The sequence below is a fragment of the Macrotis lagotis genome, chromosome 5 (assembly GCF_037893015.1).
Source record: "Macrotis lagotis isolate mMagLag1 chromosome 5, bilby.v1.9.chrom.fasta, whole genome shotgun sequence".
Classification (NCBI taxonomy): Eukaryota; Metazoa; Chordata; class Mammalia; order Peramelemorphia; family Peramelidae; genus Macrotis; species Macrotis lagotis.
The window spans coordinates 226,581,099-226,598,303 of record NC_133662.1 but is presented as its reverse complement, the minus strand read 5'-3'; the positions used below and the strand labels follow the sequence as shown (position 1 = coordinate 226,598,303).

Below are 17,205 nucleotides of genomic sequence, written 5' to 3'. Positions count from 1 at the left end.
CAATCCATTTTATATCTCATATTCTCTTGTCCATGAATCTGATAGGTAACATATTCAATGTTCTTTTAATTTACTCATGAGATTTCCCTTTATGTCAAGGTCATATATCCATTTTGACTTTATCTTGGTAAATGATATTTGATCTAGTTTCTTCCACAATGCTTCCAGTTTTCTGGGCAAATTTTTACCAACTAGTGAATTCTCATATCAAAAGCTTAAATCTTTACATTTATCAAACACAAGTTTATTATGATCAGCACTTGTCTTTCCAATCTAATTTGTTCTATGTTCACAGTAATTTTATATTTCCCTAATTTCACTTTCTATTAGACATCCTACTCTGTGAGAGTCTCCAATTGTTAGATTACTGTTTTGGTCTTTTTTTCTATCCTGTTCATTTTTATGAATTTAGATGGGATATACTATTTTTTTTTGCAAACACACTTAATAGTGATAGTATTTTCATTTGATGCATACTAAATTTTGTTCTAGTTTGCATTTTCACTGTGTAAGTTTTTTTTCAGATGGATAATTTATTTGCAACAAATTCTTGGGCCTTGTTTTCTTATCCATTCTCCCATTCTCTTTCTTTTTTATTGGATTTTAAAATTCAGGTACAATTACGGTTATAATTACTGAATTTACATCTTTATTTGTTTTGTCTTTATTTTTGTCTCCTTTTGAGTTAATATTTTGTCCCTGAACTTAATTTTGCTTGTAGCAATTTCACGCTTGTCTATTTCCACAATCTTTTCCTCTCATTTTTGATTTCCTTGAATTAGTTTAAATTGTTGATTACTCTTTCTTTGTCTTTACTTCCACAGATGTTTGACCTTACTCTTTCCCCAAACAAATAAATGTATAATTTCATCTACAAAGGTTGTATTGAGTTTCCAATCATTTATAAACAGAAGATCATGCACCAATACTCCTTCAACTTTGGTCTTGGCTTGTAGCTTTTTCAAGTTAAAGAATTTGCCTTGTTCATCCTCAGTGAAGGCATTTGATAATATAGCTGAAAACATCATGGGAGAAAGTGTTGGAGTACTTTTACTCCATTGGTGACTGGGAAATCTTGAGAGCATTGTCTATCATCCAGAACCCAGGCATGCATGCCATCATGAAATTAATGTACAATATTGATGATCTCTGGGCAACCAAATTTGGACATAATTTTCCATAAACCCTCACAACTGATGGTATCAAATGTCTTGGTCAGATCTACAAATGCTGTATACAGACCTCTGTTTTGTTCCTGGCATTTTTTCTGGAGTCGTAGGAAGGCAAATATTATATTGACTGTTCCTCGACTCTTTCTGAAGCCACACTGGTTCTCAGGATAGTGACCATCTTACAGGTGAAGGATCAGCCTATTGAGAACAGCAATTACTAAAAGAGAAATACCCCTGTGATTGTAACAACAATCTATTCCCTTTATCTTTTTAGAGAGGGACAATGGAGGCATCCTTGAATTCTTGGGGGATGACCTCTTCACTTTTGGTTGAGCAGTGGAGCCCCCCCCAACCTTGTAGATCTCATCTGGAATAGAATCTGCTCTATGTGCTTTTCCACTTAAAAAGAATCTAATGACATTCAAAACCTCTTCTTGAATTGGAACTTCAGCTAGGAACGGATTGACTTCAACTTGAAGTAAATAGTCAATGGCTTCTGCATTGATTGATAATGGTCTGTTAAGAACACTAGGGAAGTGTTCAGTCCATCTCTCTAGGATCATGTCCCTATTGTTAATCAATGTAGATCCATCAGAACTGAGTAGTTGAGATGCACCATATGTATTTGGCCCATAAATAGCCTTCAGGGCATCATAACAGCATTTTGGTTTGTTACTGTTTGCATAAAATTGAATTTCATCTGCCTTCTCACTGAGCCAAGAGTACTGTATCTCTCTAAGCTTCATTTGTACTTTACTTTTGATGGAATTAAATGCAGGATGCAAAGTATGGATAGATTCTCTACTGTTTGTTTTAATTTTGGTCTAACAATTAATACCAAGAAAACACAGGTGCTCCATTAGCCAATACTATGCCATTCATATATGGAACCATCAATTATAGCAAATGGGGAAGTTTTGAGTATTGTGGACAAGTTCACTTACTTTGGCAATGTCCTTTCCAGGGAGGTATACATTTGACACACACATTACCAGAGCTAGCTCAGTTTTGGGGAAGTTCCAAAAGATAGTATGGCAGAGAAGAGATATTAGACTGACTACAAAACTGAAAATCTATAGAGCCATTGTGCTGACTTCATGTCATGCTGTATGAAACTTGGACAGTCTACTAGTGCCATATCAGGAAACTGAATCACTTCTATTTAAATTGTCTTAGGAAGATTCCGAAGATCACTTGTCAGGAGAAGATACCGACACTGAGGTCCTTTCTCAAACTAAACTGCCTAGCATTCCAAGATTACTACAGAGAGTGCAACTATGATGGACTGGACATGTTGTTAGACTGCCAGATGTGGGTTTGTAAAAAAACAACAACCCTATTTTATAGAGAATTCACACAGGGCAAATACTCACATGGGGGTCAGAAGAAGGGGTACTGAGATACCCTGAAGGTCTCATTGAAGAACTTTAGAATTAATCCTACAGCATGGCACAGGACCACCCAGCATAGTGTGCCCTCATTTGTGAGGGTGCTGAACTCTATGGAGAAGGCAGAATTGAAGCATCTCAAAGGAAACATAAATCTGTAAGTTTAGAGTACCCACCCCAAGTGTTCACATGGACTATTTGTGCCCAACCTGTGGTAGAGTGTTCTGAGCTCTTATTGATTTGATCAGTCAGTCAGACACACTATAATTTTTCTCAAATATAGTGCTATCATTTTGATCTTTTTCAATAATGAAGGACTAGAATCAACCAAATGCATTATTCAAATTTTTGCCTTTCCACAGCAGTTCCAGTCAACATTTTAGCTTAAATAGTCTCCTTTTGTGGTGCCTTGTTCTGAGAAATTTTAATTTATCGTGTCTTCAATATTTATATCCTTTCCTGAATTGTATTGTGTCTTACATGGGAAGTGAATATACATATTATATAGAGAGAGACAGAGAACAAGGATAAGGCTTCAGTGAGAAAATGAATATATACTATTTGGCTAACCTTAAAGTGTATATATACACACACATCTATACCTATATCTATCACACACATCTATACCTATATCTATCTATTTATCTATCTATGTTATCATCATTCTACTTATTGCTACTAGACTAAAGTTACCAGGGCTAAGTCTGGTGATGACTTCATCCCTTGAGCTTTTATTGTTCCTCCCCCTCTCCAGCTCAAGTAATGGTTAAAGGAGTTTTCCAGTAAATATTAATAATTGAATTCTTTAGGGGGAAAATATAAAGACACACTTAAAAGTTTTATCTTACTCTTTAAATTTTGGACAGAAATGGACAACAGCTTATATTACTTGTGATTCAAAAAAATGTTAGTTGTCACCAAATGAACTTTACTATGGTATAAATATCACAAAAGATAGGTTTTTTTTGACCTTGCAGTTTTATGTTGAATTGTTGTTTAGTCATTTCAGTTATGTCTAATTCGTCATGATTCTTTTTGGGGTTTTCTTGGCAAAGAGCTTGGAGTGTTTTGCAATTTCTTTCACCAGCTCTTTTTACAAATGAGTAAATTGAGGTAAACAGCATTAAGTGACTTGTCCAGGCTCACATGACTAATAAGTTTCTGAAGTCACATTCACATTTCCTGACTCCAGGCCTGGAACTCTATCCACTGAGCTTCCTAACTGCCCGTGAATTCATGAAGGAATATCAAGTCATCTTTAAAACTTTTTTTCCTCTCTTCTTGTTTTGCCGTGACGGGTATTGAGCCATCAGGTTATCTACTCCAGGACATCTTATCTACCTGACACATACATAATTACACATTTCCCAACCCTTTCTGCCCCCTTTTCCCCTGGCTAACGTCTACCTATAAATGTTATCTTCCATAGTTAGAATGCAAGCTCCTTGAGGGCAGGAAGTATGTTTCTTTTTTAATTTGTCCCCAGGATTAAGGCAAATGTATGAACATAGTAAGTCTTGGTAAATGCTTTTTCATTCATCTCTCCCTCCCTTCCCACCTCTTCTGCCTTATTAAATTTATCCAATTATGTTCACTATTGGTCCCATTCCTGGGTCCCATTCCTGGCTTTCTCTATTTAAACCAATTACTTTGTTGCCTGTCTTGACCCATCACTGATGCTAAAAGGCTCATAATGTATTGCTTGCCAAGTGGTAGAAAGGCAATTGGATGGTATATTTTACTGCAAATATACTAGGAAAAAAATCAGCTGAAAGTGTCATGAAAGAAGTCAGAGCTCACAAGCACATTAACAACTTATGTTAATTTCCCAGATGAAAGAGAAATATGGAAATGCTGCTCATTAGAAGATGTGGTGTTATAGAACTATAACGATATGAAATGTATAATGTCTTAGATATATAGCTCCTCAAAATGCAAATTTCATAGGACAGTGTGTTAGGTATATACAAACACCAAGTTAGTAAGGACCATAACTTTGGTACTTTTAGAAAATTAAATTTATTATGTTTTTGTATATTATAATTATTTAACCCATTCCACTTTTCAAAAATTCTAATTATTAAGAAGATGTCTCCTTCTCCCAAACACATCAAGATTAAAGTTGCTTCTTCCTTAATGACTTATTATGGACCTAGCTCCATGCTAAGGGTGGGAGATCTCAAAAGAATGGTAAAAACAAAGTAAACCTCAAACCTTGCTCTCAAGAATGAGGAGTCATGAAAAACACCTAGATGTGATCTTGGGTATAGGAAGATGGAGATAGCCTCAATAATAAAGAGAACTTAGTGAGAAGGGAGGATTTATGGGGAAAGCTGAGTTTGGTTTTGGACATGTTAAGTTTAAGATGTCTATGGGACATCCAGTTCAAGATGTCCAACGGGTACAAAGAGTTATGACACTGGAGGTCAGCAGAGAAGTTTAGTATAGATAAATAGATTTTGAGCATCAACAGCAAAGATGATGATTGAATCCATGACAACTTACGAAATCAAGTGAAATATTAGATAGAGAAATATTAGACAAGAAGACCAGATCTTTTAGTTTAGTGGTCATGGCCTAATTAAAGTTCTAGTAAAGTAGAATGAGAAGGAAGGATTACATAGGTAGGAGTTATTAAGAAAGGCTAGTGACAGGAAAACCTAGTAAGAAGAAAGTTTGAAGGAGAAGAGGACAATCAACAGTGGCAAAGGCTACAGAGAAGGATTGAGAAAAGTTCATTAGATCCAGCAATTAGGGGATTATGGATAACTTTGAAGAAAACCGTTTCAGTTTAATGGTGAGTTCAGAAGGCAGATTCTAGAGAATTTTGAGAGAGGAAAAGGAAATGGAGGCACTGATTTTTCAAAAGCTTTCTCAAGCAGGGGAATCACAAGAGAGGAGAGATATTAGGTGATAATTAAGGGGTTATATAGGTTTTTTGCAGTTGAATAGAAATGGGGTATGTTTGTAGGCAGCAGAGAAGTAAACAATAGATAATGACTGTAGATAAATATGAGAGAATGGAGAGATAGAAAAGGAAAGGGTGATAGGAAGAACAAAGTTTTAAAATGTATAAAATAATAGGTTTATAAAGGAAACCAACTATATTAAAAATATGGTTAATATACATTTTTTTTTTGTTTTTTAGTTTTTGCAAGGCAATGGGGTGAAGTGGTTTGCCCAAGGGCACACAGCTAGGTAATTATTAAGTGTCTGAGGCCAGATTTGAACTCAGGTACTCCTGACTCCAGGGCCGGTGCTCTATCCACTGTGCCACCTACCTGCCCCTACATACATTTTTTAAACCAAGTTCATGGACCCCAGATTAAGAATTAATTTGAACACGAGAATCACAGGGTAAAATATACCCTTCACATAATTTTCTCAAGGCAACTTTGACTTCCTTGTTTCTCAGGCTGTAGATGATAGGATTTAACATGGGTGTCACAATACAGAAGAGGACAGAGGCCAAGATGTCCACATCTAAGGAGAAGCCTGCACTGGGCCGGTCATAGTTGAAGTTTATGGTTCCATAGTAGATAACCACCACAGTGAGGTGAGAGGCACAAGTGGAAAAGGCTTTTTGCCGCCCTTGAGCAGACTGGATTTTCAAGATGGCAGATATAATGAGCATATAGGACACAGCAGTAAAGAGGCAGGGGCTCATACCAATGGTGGCACTGGCCACATAGAGAGCAACCTCATTGACTGAAGTGTCTGAGCAAGAGAGCTTCAGAAGTAGGGGGATATCACAGAAAAAATGATTTATTTGGTTGGGACCACACAAAGTGAGTGCTGCTATCAATCCTGTGTGTGCCAAAGAATCTACCAACCCACACAGCCAGGATCCAGCTGCTAAGTAGGCACAGACCTTATTGCTCATGAGAACTGGGTAACGTAACGGATAGCAAATGGCTATAAATCTGTCATAAGCCATGGCAGCCAACAAGACACTCTCAGAACCTGCAAAGGTGACAAGGAAGAAGAGCTGGGATAGGCAGCCTTCATAGCTAATGGTCTTCTTCTCTCTGAAAAAGTTCACCAGCATGATGGGGACCGTGGTGGAGGTGTAGCAGATGTCCAGGAAGGACAAGTTGCTGAGGAAATAATACATGGGAGTATGAAGAACAGGGTTGATTCTGATTGCTGTTAATATGAGAAGGTTACCCACAAGAGTCACAAGGTATACAATTAAAAATATCAGGAAGAACAATCCTTGCAGTACTGGATGATTGGAAAACCCTAGGAAGATGAATTCAGTGACCATTGTTTGGTTTCCCATTTTTTTCAGTGTCCTTGATAACTGTAAAAAAAAATAGAAAATATCTATTTGGGGTGTCAAGAGTTGATCCCTTCCTCTACCTCACCCGCACTTTACTACACTATTGCTTACAAGAATCAATGAGAAGTACTTAACCCAAAACAAAGAGAGCACAGGAAGGACCAAGTGGGAGAAACACATTCATGAATACCAAAGGAGAGACATCCAAAGATGAACCTTGACTTGACTAGAATTCTCATGGGTTTGGAGTGATGGACTATTATTTTATACAAAGGCTCTGTGGGTGTGACATTCTTTCAGTCAGTCAACACACAATTATTAAGTATCAGGCATTGTTCTAACCACTGGGAATACAAAAAAAAAAGGAAAGTTCAATCATACAACTTTTTTTTCTGACTTCTTTCTGTGTGGCCCTAAAAACACAGAACTAGTGAGTGTCTGAGTTCATATTTGAGTTCCAGTCTACCTGACTCCAAGTCAACACTATACCCATTAGATCATCTAGCTGCCTTAGGCAGGTCACAACCTCCCAGACTCCCTGGATGAGACCCCAGTGTAACCTGAATACTTAGTTTCCATTATGGAAGCATGTGAAATAAGAGTCAATACACACTTCTGCTATTACACTCTCATGTCCCCCCTAAATTTCTTCTCTAGGCTAAAGATTTCCAGTCTCTTCAAAACTCATTTTCAGAGGAGAAACTGTGACAAACATGTACTCCAAGGGATGAATGAAGGGATAGGCACAAGATCATGAAATGGTGATCTACAGTGGAACATGCATCAGAGCAGAAAATAGGAAAGGAAGCAAAGACAGGAATCCAGGAAGGGATTACAAACTTTACCTCCTTGGCAGCTTTTGCCTAGATTTGACTCTGCATGTATAAGGTCAAACATCAGTGGGGTTAGTTTAGCATGGTAGATAGAGTGCATTCCTTGAAAGTAGTCACCTTGAAAATCTCTAGGTTTCTACTTTATAAATTTCTTATTTGAAAACACCTAGGTGATAGATTAGATAAAGTGCTGGGCCTACTATCAGGAAAATCTGAATTCAAATTAGGGTATAGAAGCTTTCTTGCTATGTGACTTTGAGAAAGTCCCTTATTTTTTAACTCAGTTTATTCAGCTTTAAAAGGGAACAATAAAGGCATTTACCTGGTAGGGTTGTTGTGAGAATCCAATGAGTAAAATCTGTAAAGCCCTTAACTGTGCAGCTGGCACCAAGTAGATACTTAATAAAAACTTGTTTCTTTCCTTATTTAGGGTTCTTATCCTTAGGAACTGCTCCCTGAACCTCCAGGTTGAGGGTGACAAATCTTCATTCTTTGAGGGTAGATTTAGTTTGGGGAAATAATGAATATCATTCATAGCCTGGAAGTGATGACATTCAGTTGTAAAAGAATGAGATTGATTTTCTTTTGTGATTCATAAACTGACCCTGAAGGGAAATGATAGCAAGCATCCTTTTGAACCACAGTACCAAATATCTTTCAGACCTCCATGATTGGGGATGCAGGCACATTCCTAAGTTCTTGAGCCAACCCAGCTGTCTTTGATGTTCTATGCACATCATCTTCTTTCACTGGAGTGAATAATGGAATGCCATTAGTATTGTACTTGTGCTTCTTTGGAAGATGTAATTTGGTGATGTCCTATAGGAAGGAAACTGCCTCATGGCAAATCAAATGCAAATGCTTAGGTAATGCAACCCTGCTCACTTCATCATCTCATTCACTTCACTGGAGATAAATCCAAACTTAGACAGATCTATCAGAAATGTTGGAAAGGGCTGATCTTTATCCATTGCTCATAGTTGAGCTGGTAACAAATTTATCCAGCTCATAGTTGAGCTGGAAACAAATTTGTCTTCATTCCACCTAGATCTGAAATGAGAAACAAAGATCAATTAAAGGGAGGGCAGGTAAGTTCAGTTATGAGGCAGACCAGAAGCTATACGGTGATCATAAGGGTGGTTCTCTACCATTTTAAATCTGTGGCTTCTTTGTTCTTCAAGAGAATATAAAAATTTAGGAAATAATGATCCATTCAGGCCAAATTCTCTTAAAACCAGACACCCTAAAGTGAAGTCCCATGGGGAAATATTTTGTCCACTCTGATTGCAGTTTAAAAATTTGGTATGGATCATTTTCATCTCTTCTCCCAGAAAGGGAAGTAATAGTTCTGATCATACTCCATATGGAAAATGGTTCAGAGCATTTTAATTTAGAAAGTCTCCTAGAAGTCTACATGTACAACCTGCCAAGAGTTGAAGATCTACTAGTCTAATTTCATGATTCTATGCAGGAGGAAAAGGGGTACACAGAGTTTAATTTGTCTACCACAGTTAGCAAGCAGCAGATCTGAACCTAGATCCTCTGACCCCTGGGTCAGTCCCTTTTCCATTTTCCATGCTGTTTCTCCAAACTTTTGCTTTAGAGCTGTTATATTTTCTTAGTTCTTCTCCCTTTATAAACACTCCTTTTGAACCCTTTACTGACCTTGAAGACCTTCAAAGATCTATCTTTGAACTATTTCTCTTCTCTCTCTACCCTCTCTCCCTTGAAAATTTCATTCTGTCCTTTGACTTCAATTATGTCTATGCAAGTGATTCGGAAACCCATATCTGGAATCCTGAATCTCCAGTGGTCAGTCTCTATAAAGAAGTAAAAGAGGGAATAATACCTTAGGAATTCAACTAGAGGGAAAGATAATATGGAAAAAAGAGCATCCAAATCTAACAAAACAATAGCATCAAGACATACATGAATTGCATAGAAGTAAAACAGATGGATTTTGAAGACAAGATTTGAAGAGACAACTTAAGGATCATAGACCACACTAAAAAACATGGTAAGTCAAAAAGACCTGAACACCATTATGCAACAAATAATACTGCCAAAACTTTTGAATGCAGAAAACAGTATAATTTTAAGGAATTCATAGATCATCTCCAGAAAACAACAAAGCAACAACAATCTGAGGCTTTGAACTTCAAGATCCATGATGTTCATTAACAAATAAAATATTCTGCAAGTCTCCAAGAGAAATATGTACAAATGTAAAGGAAAAAAATTTAGATAACCCTTAGGTTGGAATCTTACTCTGCTTCTTATCCTGTATAATCCATTATAGATTTTGTCTTTATTTGATTCCATGTCCTTTCTTAGAGGAAACAGACCTTCATTCCTATATTCTCATGTTAAGAATTTTTGATTGTCTTACTGTTACAAACCTCTGTTCTTTTGAGCTGGGAGCAGTAGGACTTACAGTTACCCAAATTCAGGTCTGTGAGTTGCCTATTGAATCACTTCGTTCAGGAGAAAGAGAAGAATGAGAAGGAGCTAGGCTTGAGGCCATGACAGAGAGAGAAGGTGAGGGGAACAATGAAATTTGGCCATAGATTCTGATACTTCCGTCTCCTTGAACCCAAAAGATAGAAGGAAAAATGTTTAGAGAGTAAAAGAATTGGAGAAGCAAGAGAAGAAAATTAATAAAATGTGTAAGAAGGCACTTAGTCATTTCAGTAGATCTGTGCAAGAAATCAGGGATACTTGGGTCTAAGATTATATATATATATATATATATATATATATATATATATATATGGATCTGGTTGGATATTCAGCAGCTGAAATCATAAATCATATAGAGAATAGAACAAGATCCTTAGACCCAAATCCTAGCAAGACATACTTCAGTTCGATATAGATTTCCCTAACAGCTAGAGTTTTCCACAAATGGATGATGAGGCTATTTCCTCTCTTGATGGAAGTGGGAGTTAGAAAGAAAGAAGCATGACCAAAATTTTAGCTCCCAGGGGTCCTTGAATTGGAATCAGAAGACCATACAACTTAAAAAAGAAAAGTGATACAACCTGTGTGACCATAACTGAACTGAGAAAGTCTCGGTTTCCTCATGTACAAAATTCAGATAATAACGTTGATGGCATGGACCTCATGGGTCTACAGTGAGGATTACAACATATATTGGTGTTACATAAATGTCAAATGTTGTTATTATTACAGAAAAGACCAAATGGATGAAGAATAGGTATTGTTCCAATTGTGACATGAATCTAAATGGACATTCTATAGAGTTTTTTACTAGTACATAAGAATTGGTGTCAAATTGAGAAGGAGGAATAGAATACGTTTGGCTGCATTTAGGGAATTGTGAAACACTTCTAAAGACCTCAAGCTTCCTCTAACAGCAAAGTCCCATCTTTTAAACACTATCACTGTACTAGGGTTGCTATATGGCACCATTGCTTCCAATAAATTCAAGATAAGCATCACTTCTAGAGCAATGGAGAAGGGCATGGTAAGCAGGTTATAGCATGTCACCAATGAGAAGGTCTGAGAAAAGGTGTGAACAGCATCATCAAAAAGTTACTTGTCAGAAAGAAAAAGACAAGACATAAGAGATATGTGAGGGATAAGAGGTGGATAATTAGAGTACCCCAAAGATACCTTTACTCAGATGTCAGCAGAAGAACAGGATGACTTCCATCATATTGGGAGACTGAGGCTTTTATGATGACATAGACAAAAACAGCACAGGATGAGAGCAGGCAAGGATGGGTTACAATCTGTAACCCTGGAAGACATTCCCTATCTATGGGATAGAGTACCACATTCTGTCCATTCTTTTTGCTGGCATCTCCAACTTTCAAGGCTCTCTCTTACTTTTCTCAAAGTCTCTTTTAGCATCTTCCTCTCCACTGCTTTCAATAGATAACTTCTCTAGCAATCTGATCCTCTTTTCAGCTTTAGAAATGCAAGACCTCAATAATTTGAAACTTTGCCAAATATATCTGGAATTTTGAAATTCTATTATGATCATCCTTTCCTAACTTTCTATCATTCCCCCGACACTCACTCTATTCTTTGCCCTTATCACAATCTATTGTCCTTTGACATATATCTATTCTCCCAAGTCAACTCACCTAAGACATGATGGTTTCGTATTAACCATATACAACTGTGACTATGTGATCTGCCTTTTGAAGGTTTCACTAGTTACTTTTCTTTACTCTCTTACATTCTTCACCTCTGTGTAACCCTTCATATCTGGTTTCACTGCTTCCCATCCAATGCTGATGATTTCAGTCTTTGAAAACTTGAGTTATAATCCCTGATTATTGACTGTATTCACCTTCACTTCATATGTTATTTCCCATTTTCTCAACTCCAATTTCTTACCTTCCTCTGACCCTCATTGTCCCAAATGGTGATTTTGCCACTTGCTGGGTATAAAATAGTGGACCTTCTTTCTGTGTATGGATTGTACAAGATAGTCACTGAGGTCCCTTCTCTTTCAATTCTACAATTCTACCTCCTTCCCAAAGAAGACTCTATCAAATCACTCTTCAGTCAATTATATTCTCCCTTTTGTTAATACTTCTCAATAATTCTACTCATTTTCTGCTCCTTTCCTCTTCTTTCTGAAAAAAAAAAGGAATGTCTAATTCTTTTTTCTGTGCCTTTGAGTCCATTATCTAAACCCTGGGTCCAGATTTTTTACTATAGTAACAATTCTCTCTTTCATGTACCTTTCCTTACCCTATGTGTAAGGTCTTCTTAATTCAAAATTGGGAATCAAATTCAAATTTACAAAACAAAGCAAACAAAGTTTCCTTAATCTTATCAAGCTTCTATCTTGCAAATTTTCTCTCCTCATTCATAAGTTTCTTGTAAAAGTCTTCACCAAATTCCTCTCTCACAAATTTATCCTCTCCTCAATCTTTTGTATCCTCAACCCTATGGCTGTCTGTCTATTGAGACCAATCCATAAAATCACAACCTCCAGTTTTCAGATAATCTACCTTTTTTTTCAGGTTTAACTCTTTTTTGAATTCTCCACTGCTTTTATTTCCTTTCTTCCTATTGGATATCACTGGATATAATTCTTTGGCTGTATAGGCAAGGCAGCCAAGTTTCCCAGTGGACAGAGTGCCAGGCCTGGAATCAGGAACAATTGAGTTCAAATCCATCCTCAGGCACTTGTTAGCTATGTGATCCTGAGCAAGTTAATTACTTTTTGTTTACCTCAATTTTTGCAACTGAAAATGATGAAAATGATAGCATTTACCTTGCAGGGTGGATCTAAGGATGAAATGATATAATAATTGTTATGTGCTGTGAGATCTCTCTTGGTGAAAGTTGTAATAAATATGTATCTCTGGGGTGACTAGGTGGCATAGTGGATAAAGCACCGGCCCTGGAGTCAGTACCTGAGTTCAAGTCAGGCCTCAGACACTTAATAATTACCTAGCTGTGTGGCCTTGGGCAAGCCACTTAACCCCATTTGCCTTACAAAAAATAAAACTAAAAAAATAAATAATAAATATGTATCTCTTAAGCAGTGAAAGCTATGATGTGGGTTTCCAGTTTTCTGGCAAAAATTTCTATCAGTGAAAACTCTAATAATAATAATAATTATTATTATTTGGAGTCCCTAATTATGAAAGCTATGAATAATGTAAAGCATTGATCTAATGACACCATCATTTTGCCCTACCATCTAGAATGACTGATTTTTTTTTAACCTAATATAAACCTTACTGAGAGTAAACATGATTGCCCTCACTTAGTTCCACTTTTGGTGAGAACATCCATTTTCCCATGGATTCCCTAAGAAGAAGAATTAAATTATTTTAGAAAACTGAGAAAAACAATTGAGATGTTTCATGTTAAATAAACAAATAGGACTTACCTCTTGCTTTGGAATTTTTCTTTAATTAAAAAATAGTGAAAGAAACTATGTGTAAATCACAAAGGAGGGATTGTTATTTTTTTGAATGGGAAGAAAATTACTTTCATGAGCAAAACACCAAAAAAGCTCCTGCTTTGTATGAGAATAGAGGTGGAATAGAGCCTCTATTGGTCAGCTGCTTCCCCAGTGCTTGCAGTGAGTTGACTTGGGCTTTTCAGGGACTACTCTGTTGCCTGCTCTAATTTCTTACCTCACCTTTGGGATTACTCTTGTGTGAGATGAGAGACATCAGCTAAAAAAGTTCCAAGTTATAAACTTATTTTTTTCCTATGATTTGTTCCTATTAACCTGGTCAGTCCCTTGAGGCCAGAGCAGGATTTTCTCCCCAAGGTTATTTTCTTGAATATTGGCCTAGTTCCTCTTTAGTGCTTCCACCAATGAGGCTTTATTTTTCCCCAAGGGTAATATATTCCTGGAATGTTTTAGGGCAAAGACACCCTGAAAATTCTCTCTTTGAAGTCTTTTAGGACATACTGCCTTGGCAACATTTTTGATCTCTCTCACTAGGTAATTCTGGCATTTTAAATCAGTACAATAAAGATTGTAAGAAACTACACTAATCACTGACAGACTTGTCTACCCTCATGGAGTTTACAAATCAATCAGCTTACAATTATACAAGTAGTTCCAGGAGTTCTCTACTCCCATGGCTGCTACCCCAGGATAACATGAGTGTGGGTCAACATTCACACCACAATAGAGGACACGATCCTTTATTGATATGATTGTTTCATGAAGAAATAGTAGTTCAAAACAGAAAAAATATAATTCAACCACTCAGCAAAATAAGTGACCAAAGAGTCTGCCCATACAGAGCAGGTCCCACAAATCATCAGATTTCCAGTGGGACAGAAGGCAAATACAGGAGTGTGAATGGTGGGCCATATAGGTGAGGCACATTCATGTTCAGATAAGACACAAGGGGAACATTAATCAAACAGATGTGACAAGGACAAATGGGGCAGACAATGCTGTCTGTTCCTGGGCATGGCTCCTGATATCCTCTGATCAGGTCTGTAGGAAGGCTGCTTGGGCTTAAGTTGCTCTCTGTTAACTCTTAAGTCCTCTTGGGGAGATTAAGCTACCTCTACCTGCTTGGAGAAAGTTGAATACTTGGAGCCCCATAGGCCATTTCGGCCACAGTCAGCCAAGGAGATAGCAGATGCACTCAGGCTTACAGTATTGGTCTTTTAAAAACTTCATTGTTTCTGCCTCAAGCAGCCTTTCTTTGGTGTAATTTCTGAGTTGGATGAGAAAGTCTCTGCTTCAACCCCTTTCCACTTTCATGATCACAATTCTGTTCCATGAATACACACTGGTCCTGGCTGGACCTTTTCTTTTATGTATTCCCTCTCCATGAGCTCACACCTTCCCTGAGTAGCCAAATCATAATCCATACAATCTATTCCATTGTGGTCCTTCATTATAGAAGACCGTGGCATCAAATGAATGATGGCATGACATGTACAGAGACATACTTCTCAACCATCATCACTCATTGTCCAGATCTAATAGAAAACAGGACTTCTGGTAATGTCCTGGATGCTATGGGAGTTTGTGGTCCTTAGAAAGTATTTCCCTTCCATATCAGAGAAGAACCTTGACATTCTAGCAATTCAGGGCATAAGCCTAGAGTGGTGATTTTTGGTTTAACTTTGTGATGAAAGTGTGTAACTATCTCCCAATGGTCTAATCATCAGCATTATATATTTACAATTTTTAACAACACAGAATTGCAAGCCTCTCTTGATGGTCTAATCGTCATTAAGGTGATTGTGTTGTTCTATTCAGCTCAGTATTCCAGAATACAAAGGCTATTAGGTTTCCCAGAAGCTGCCTGATGGATCATGGGAATAACAATGCTGGATTGCTAGTCAGCATCATTTATGGTCAAAACTATAATGATATGTGATTGCCTTCTAACCTCCAGTTTTCATTCTTGATTAATGAAAATATTCTTGCCAAATGCTTTCACTGTGGTCCATCTTGTGCAGGTCCAAGAATTTCCCCTCTAACAGCAAAATAGGAACGTCCCCAGTTTTCTGTCTTAATCATGGCCCCAGTTATGAAGACCAACAAACTAGCCAGGGTTCTATCCTATTATACCTGGATGGGCTATCTTGATGAATTGGGCCTGCTTTGAACATTCTCATTTTTTCAAACTAAAAAGCTATGGGCCCAGTGACTTGCTCTCTACACGCAAATAAATGTATATGTAGAACAACAAGTTATCAGACATTTATAAAACAAAGTGCTATTGAGATCTAGGCAGATGAAGGAAGATGTCATAGAGGAGGTGATTTTAGGCTTCTGTTTAGAAGTGAAGTAAGTATTGGAAAAAGGCTAAGAGAAGGAGCAAAAGACAAAGCCACCTTAGAGGCCAATGTGATCAAATTTTGAGTGGCAAGGAATATCCAGGACATTCAGAATAGACATCAATAGAAATGATAATAACCAGCATTTACATAGCACTTTTAAAGTTTGCAAAAGGTCATTACAAATATTATCTGATTTTATCTTCACAATAGGCCTGAGGTAGTGTTAACACTATCCCCATTTTACAGATGAGGAAACTGAGGAAGATAAACGTTAAATGACTTGCTTGACCTTATGCTTTATAAAAGAGGTTATGCTAACTACAGGGAAAAAGCTAGGAAGTGTCTGAATCTGAATTTGAATCCAGGTCTTCCTAACTCCAGATCTAGTGCTTTGACTCTTGAGCCACTTACCTATTTTGAGAATAATAAACGGGAGGGAAAGAATTCAATAGAGGGGCAAACTTTATTCTGTTTTGTCAGAGAAATTTCTGAAAAGTGAACAACAGTTGGGATGCACCAAGAATTATGTATTAGGAACAAGTCTATTTCATCCATTGAGAGAGCCAGCTGATTATATTTTCTTTGATTAGCAGAATAGGAACTTTCTCTTAATAGAAAAAGTTACAGATATGCACAATGAAAACTGCAGATTAGAAGCAGTTAAGCATCAGTAAAGATGGCTAGGTAAGTACTTGTTGATGGAGCAGTTCTTGGAGATTTTCAGAGGCTTTCTTAAAAGTTATTGTGATGTTCTCTGGGTGTCCCTTTTATTTCATTGGGAAATCAAGAGCAGGACAGTTTTAACTCTTTTGCTTCCTGTTTGAGGGTTTCCCCCCTTTCCTTCTCCTTTTTGAGTAGCTATATTGGTTGTGATTGTTTTTTTCTGTTTTTATTTTTTCACCTCTTATTCTTTGAACCAATATTTTGGTTTTGATGCATTTTAGTGAAGTCTGGCATAAGACAAAACAGAGTCTCATATAACACACAAATCTACAAAGGAAAGTAGTTACTAAATTCCTACCAAAATTTGCCAGGCTACTGGGATCTGGGAACCAGGAGGTAGGCTCAATGAAGTAAATGCAATCAATAGGTTGGAATCTGGACTTCTCAAATTTCTGTTGGATTTTCTGTGTAGAATGAGCATATTCTTCAATTTCTTCACCATATAAAGAACATTTCTGCCAATATTTACTATTTTATGCTTCTAGTAAGGGGAAAGTATTAAGGAAAAGAGAGTGATCTATAGTGGCAAAGGCTACAGATTGGGACTG

General features: G+C 37.2%; 1 protein-coding gene across 1 annotated transcript; it reads right to left on the bottom strand.

The window, feature by feature from the left end:
* Nucleotides 1–5,885: 5,885 nt before the first annotated feature.
* LOC141489494 (olfactory receptor 5V1-like) lies at nt 5,886–14,748 on the bottom strand. Its single transcript, XM_074190084.1, has 4 exons — nt 14,730–14,748; nt 9,392–9,495; nt 8,339–8,494; nt 5,886–6,863 (listed from the first exon to the last, which is right to left on the bottom strand). Exons 1-4 carry the CDS (start codon nt 14,746–14,748, stop codon nt 5,886–5,888), a joined length of 1,257 nt encoding a protein of 418 aa, XP_074046185.1.
* Nucleotides 14,749–17,205: the final 2,457 nt, after the last annotated feature.

What these genes read in the sequence shown, in the direction of transcription:
- LOC141489494 (XM_074190084.1), bottom strand. An exon ending in AAATTTTCAAGGGAGAGAGG is followed by an intron (nt 8,495 to 9,391) that starts GTAGAGAGAGAA and finishes TCCTTCCTATAG; the next exon opens with GACATCACCAAATTACATCT. An exon ending in CTGCATCCCCAATCATGGAG is followed by an intron (nt 6,864 to 8,338) that starts GTCTGAAAGATA and finishes TTTTTTTTACAG; the next exon opens with TTATCAAGGACACTGAAAAA.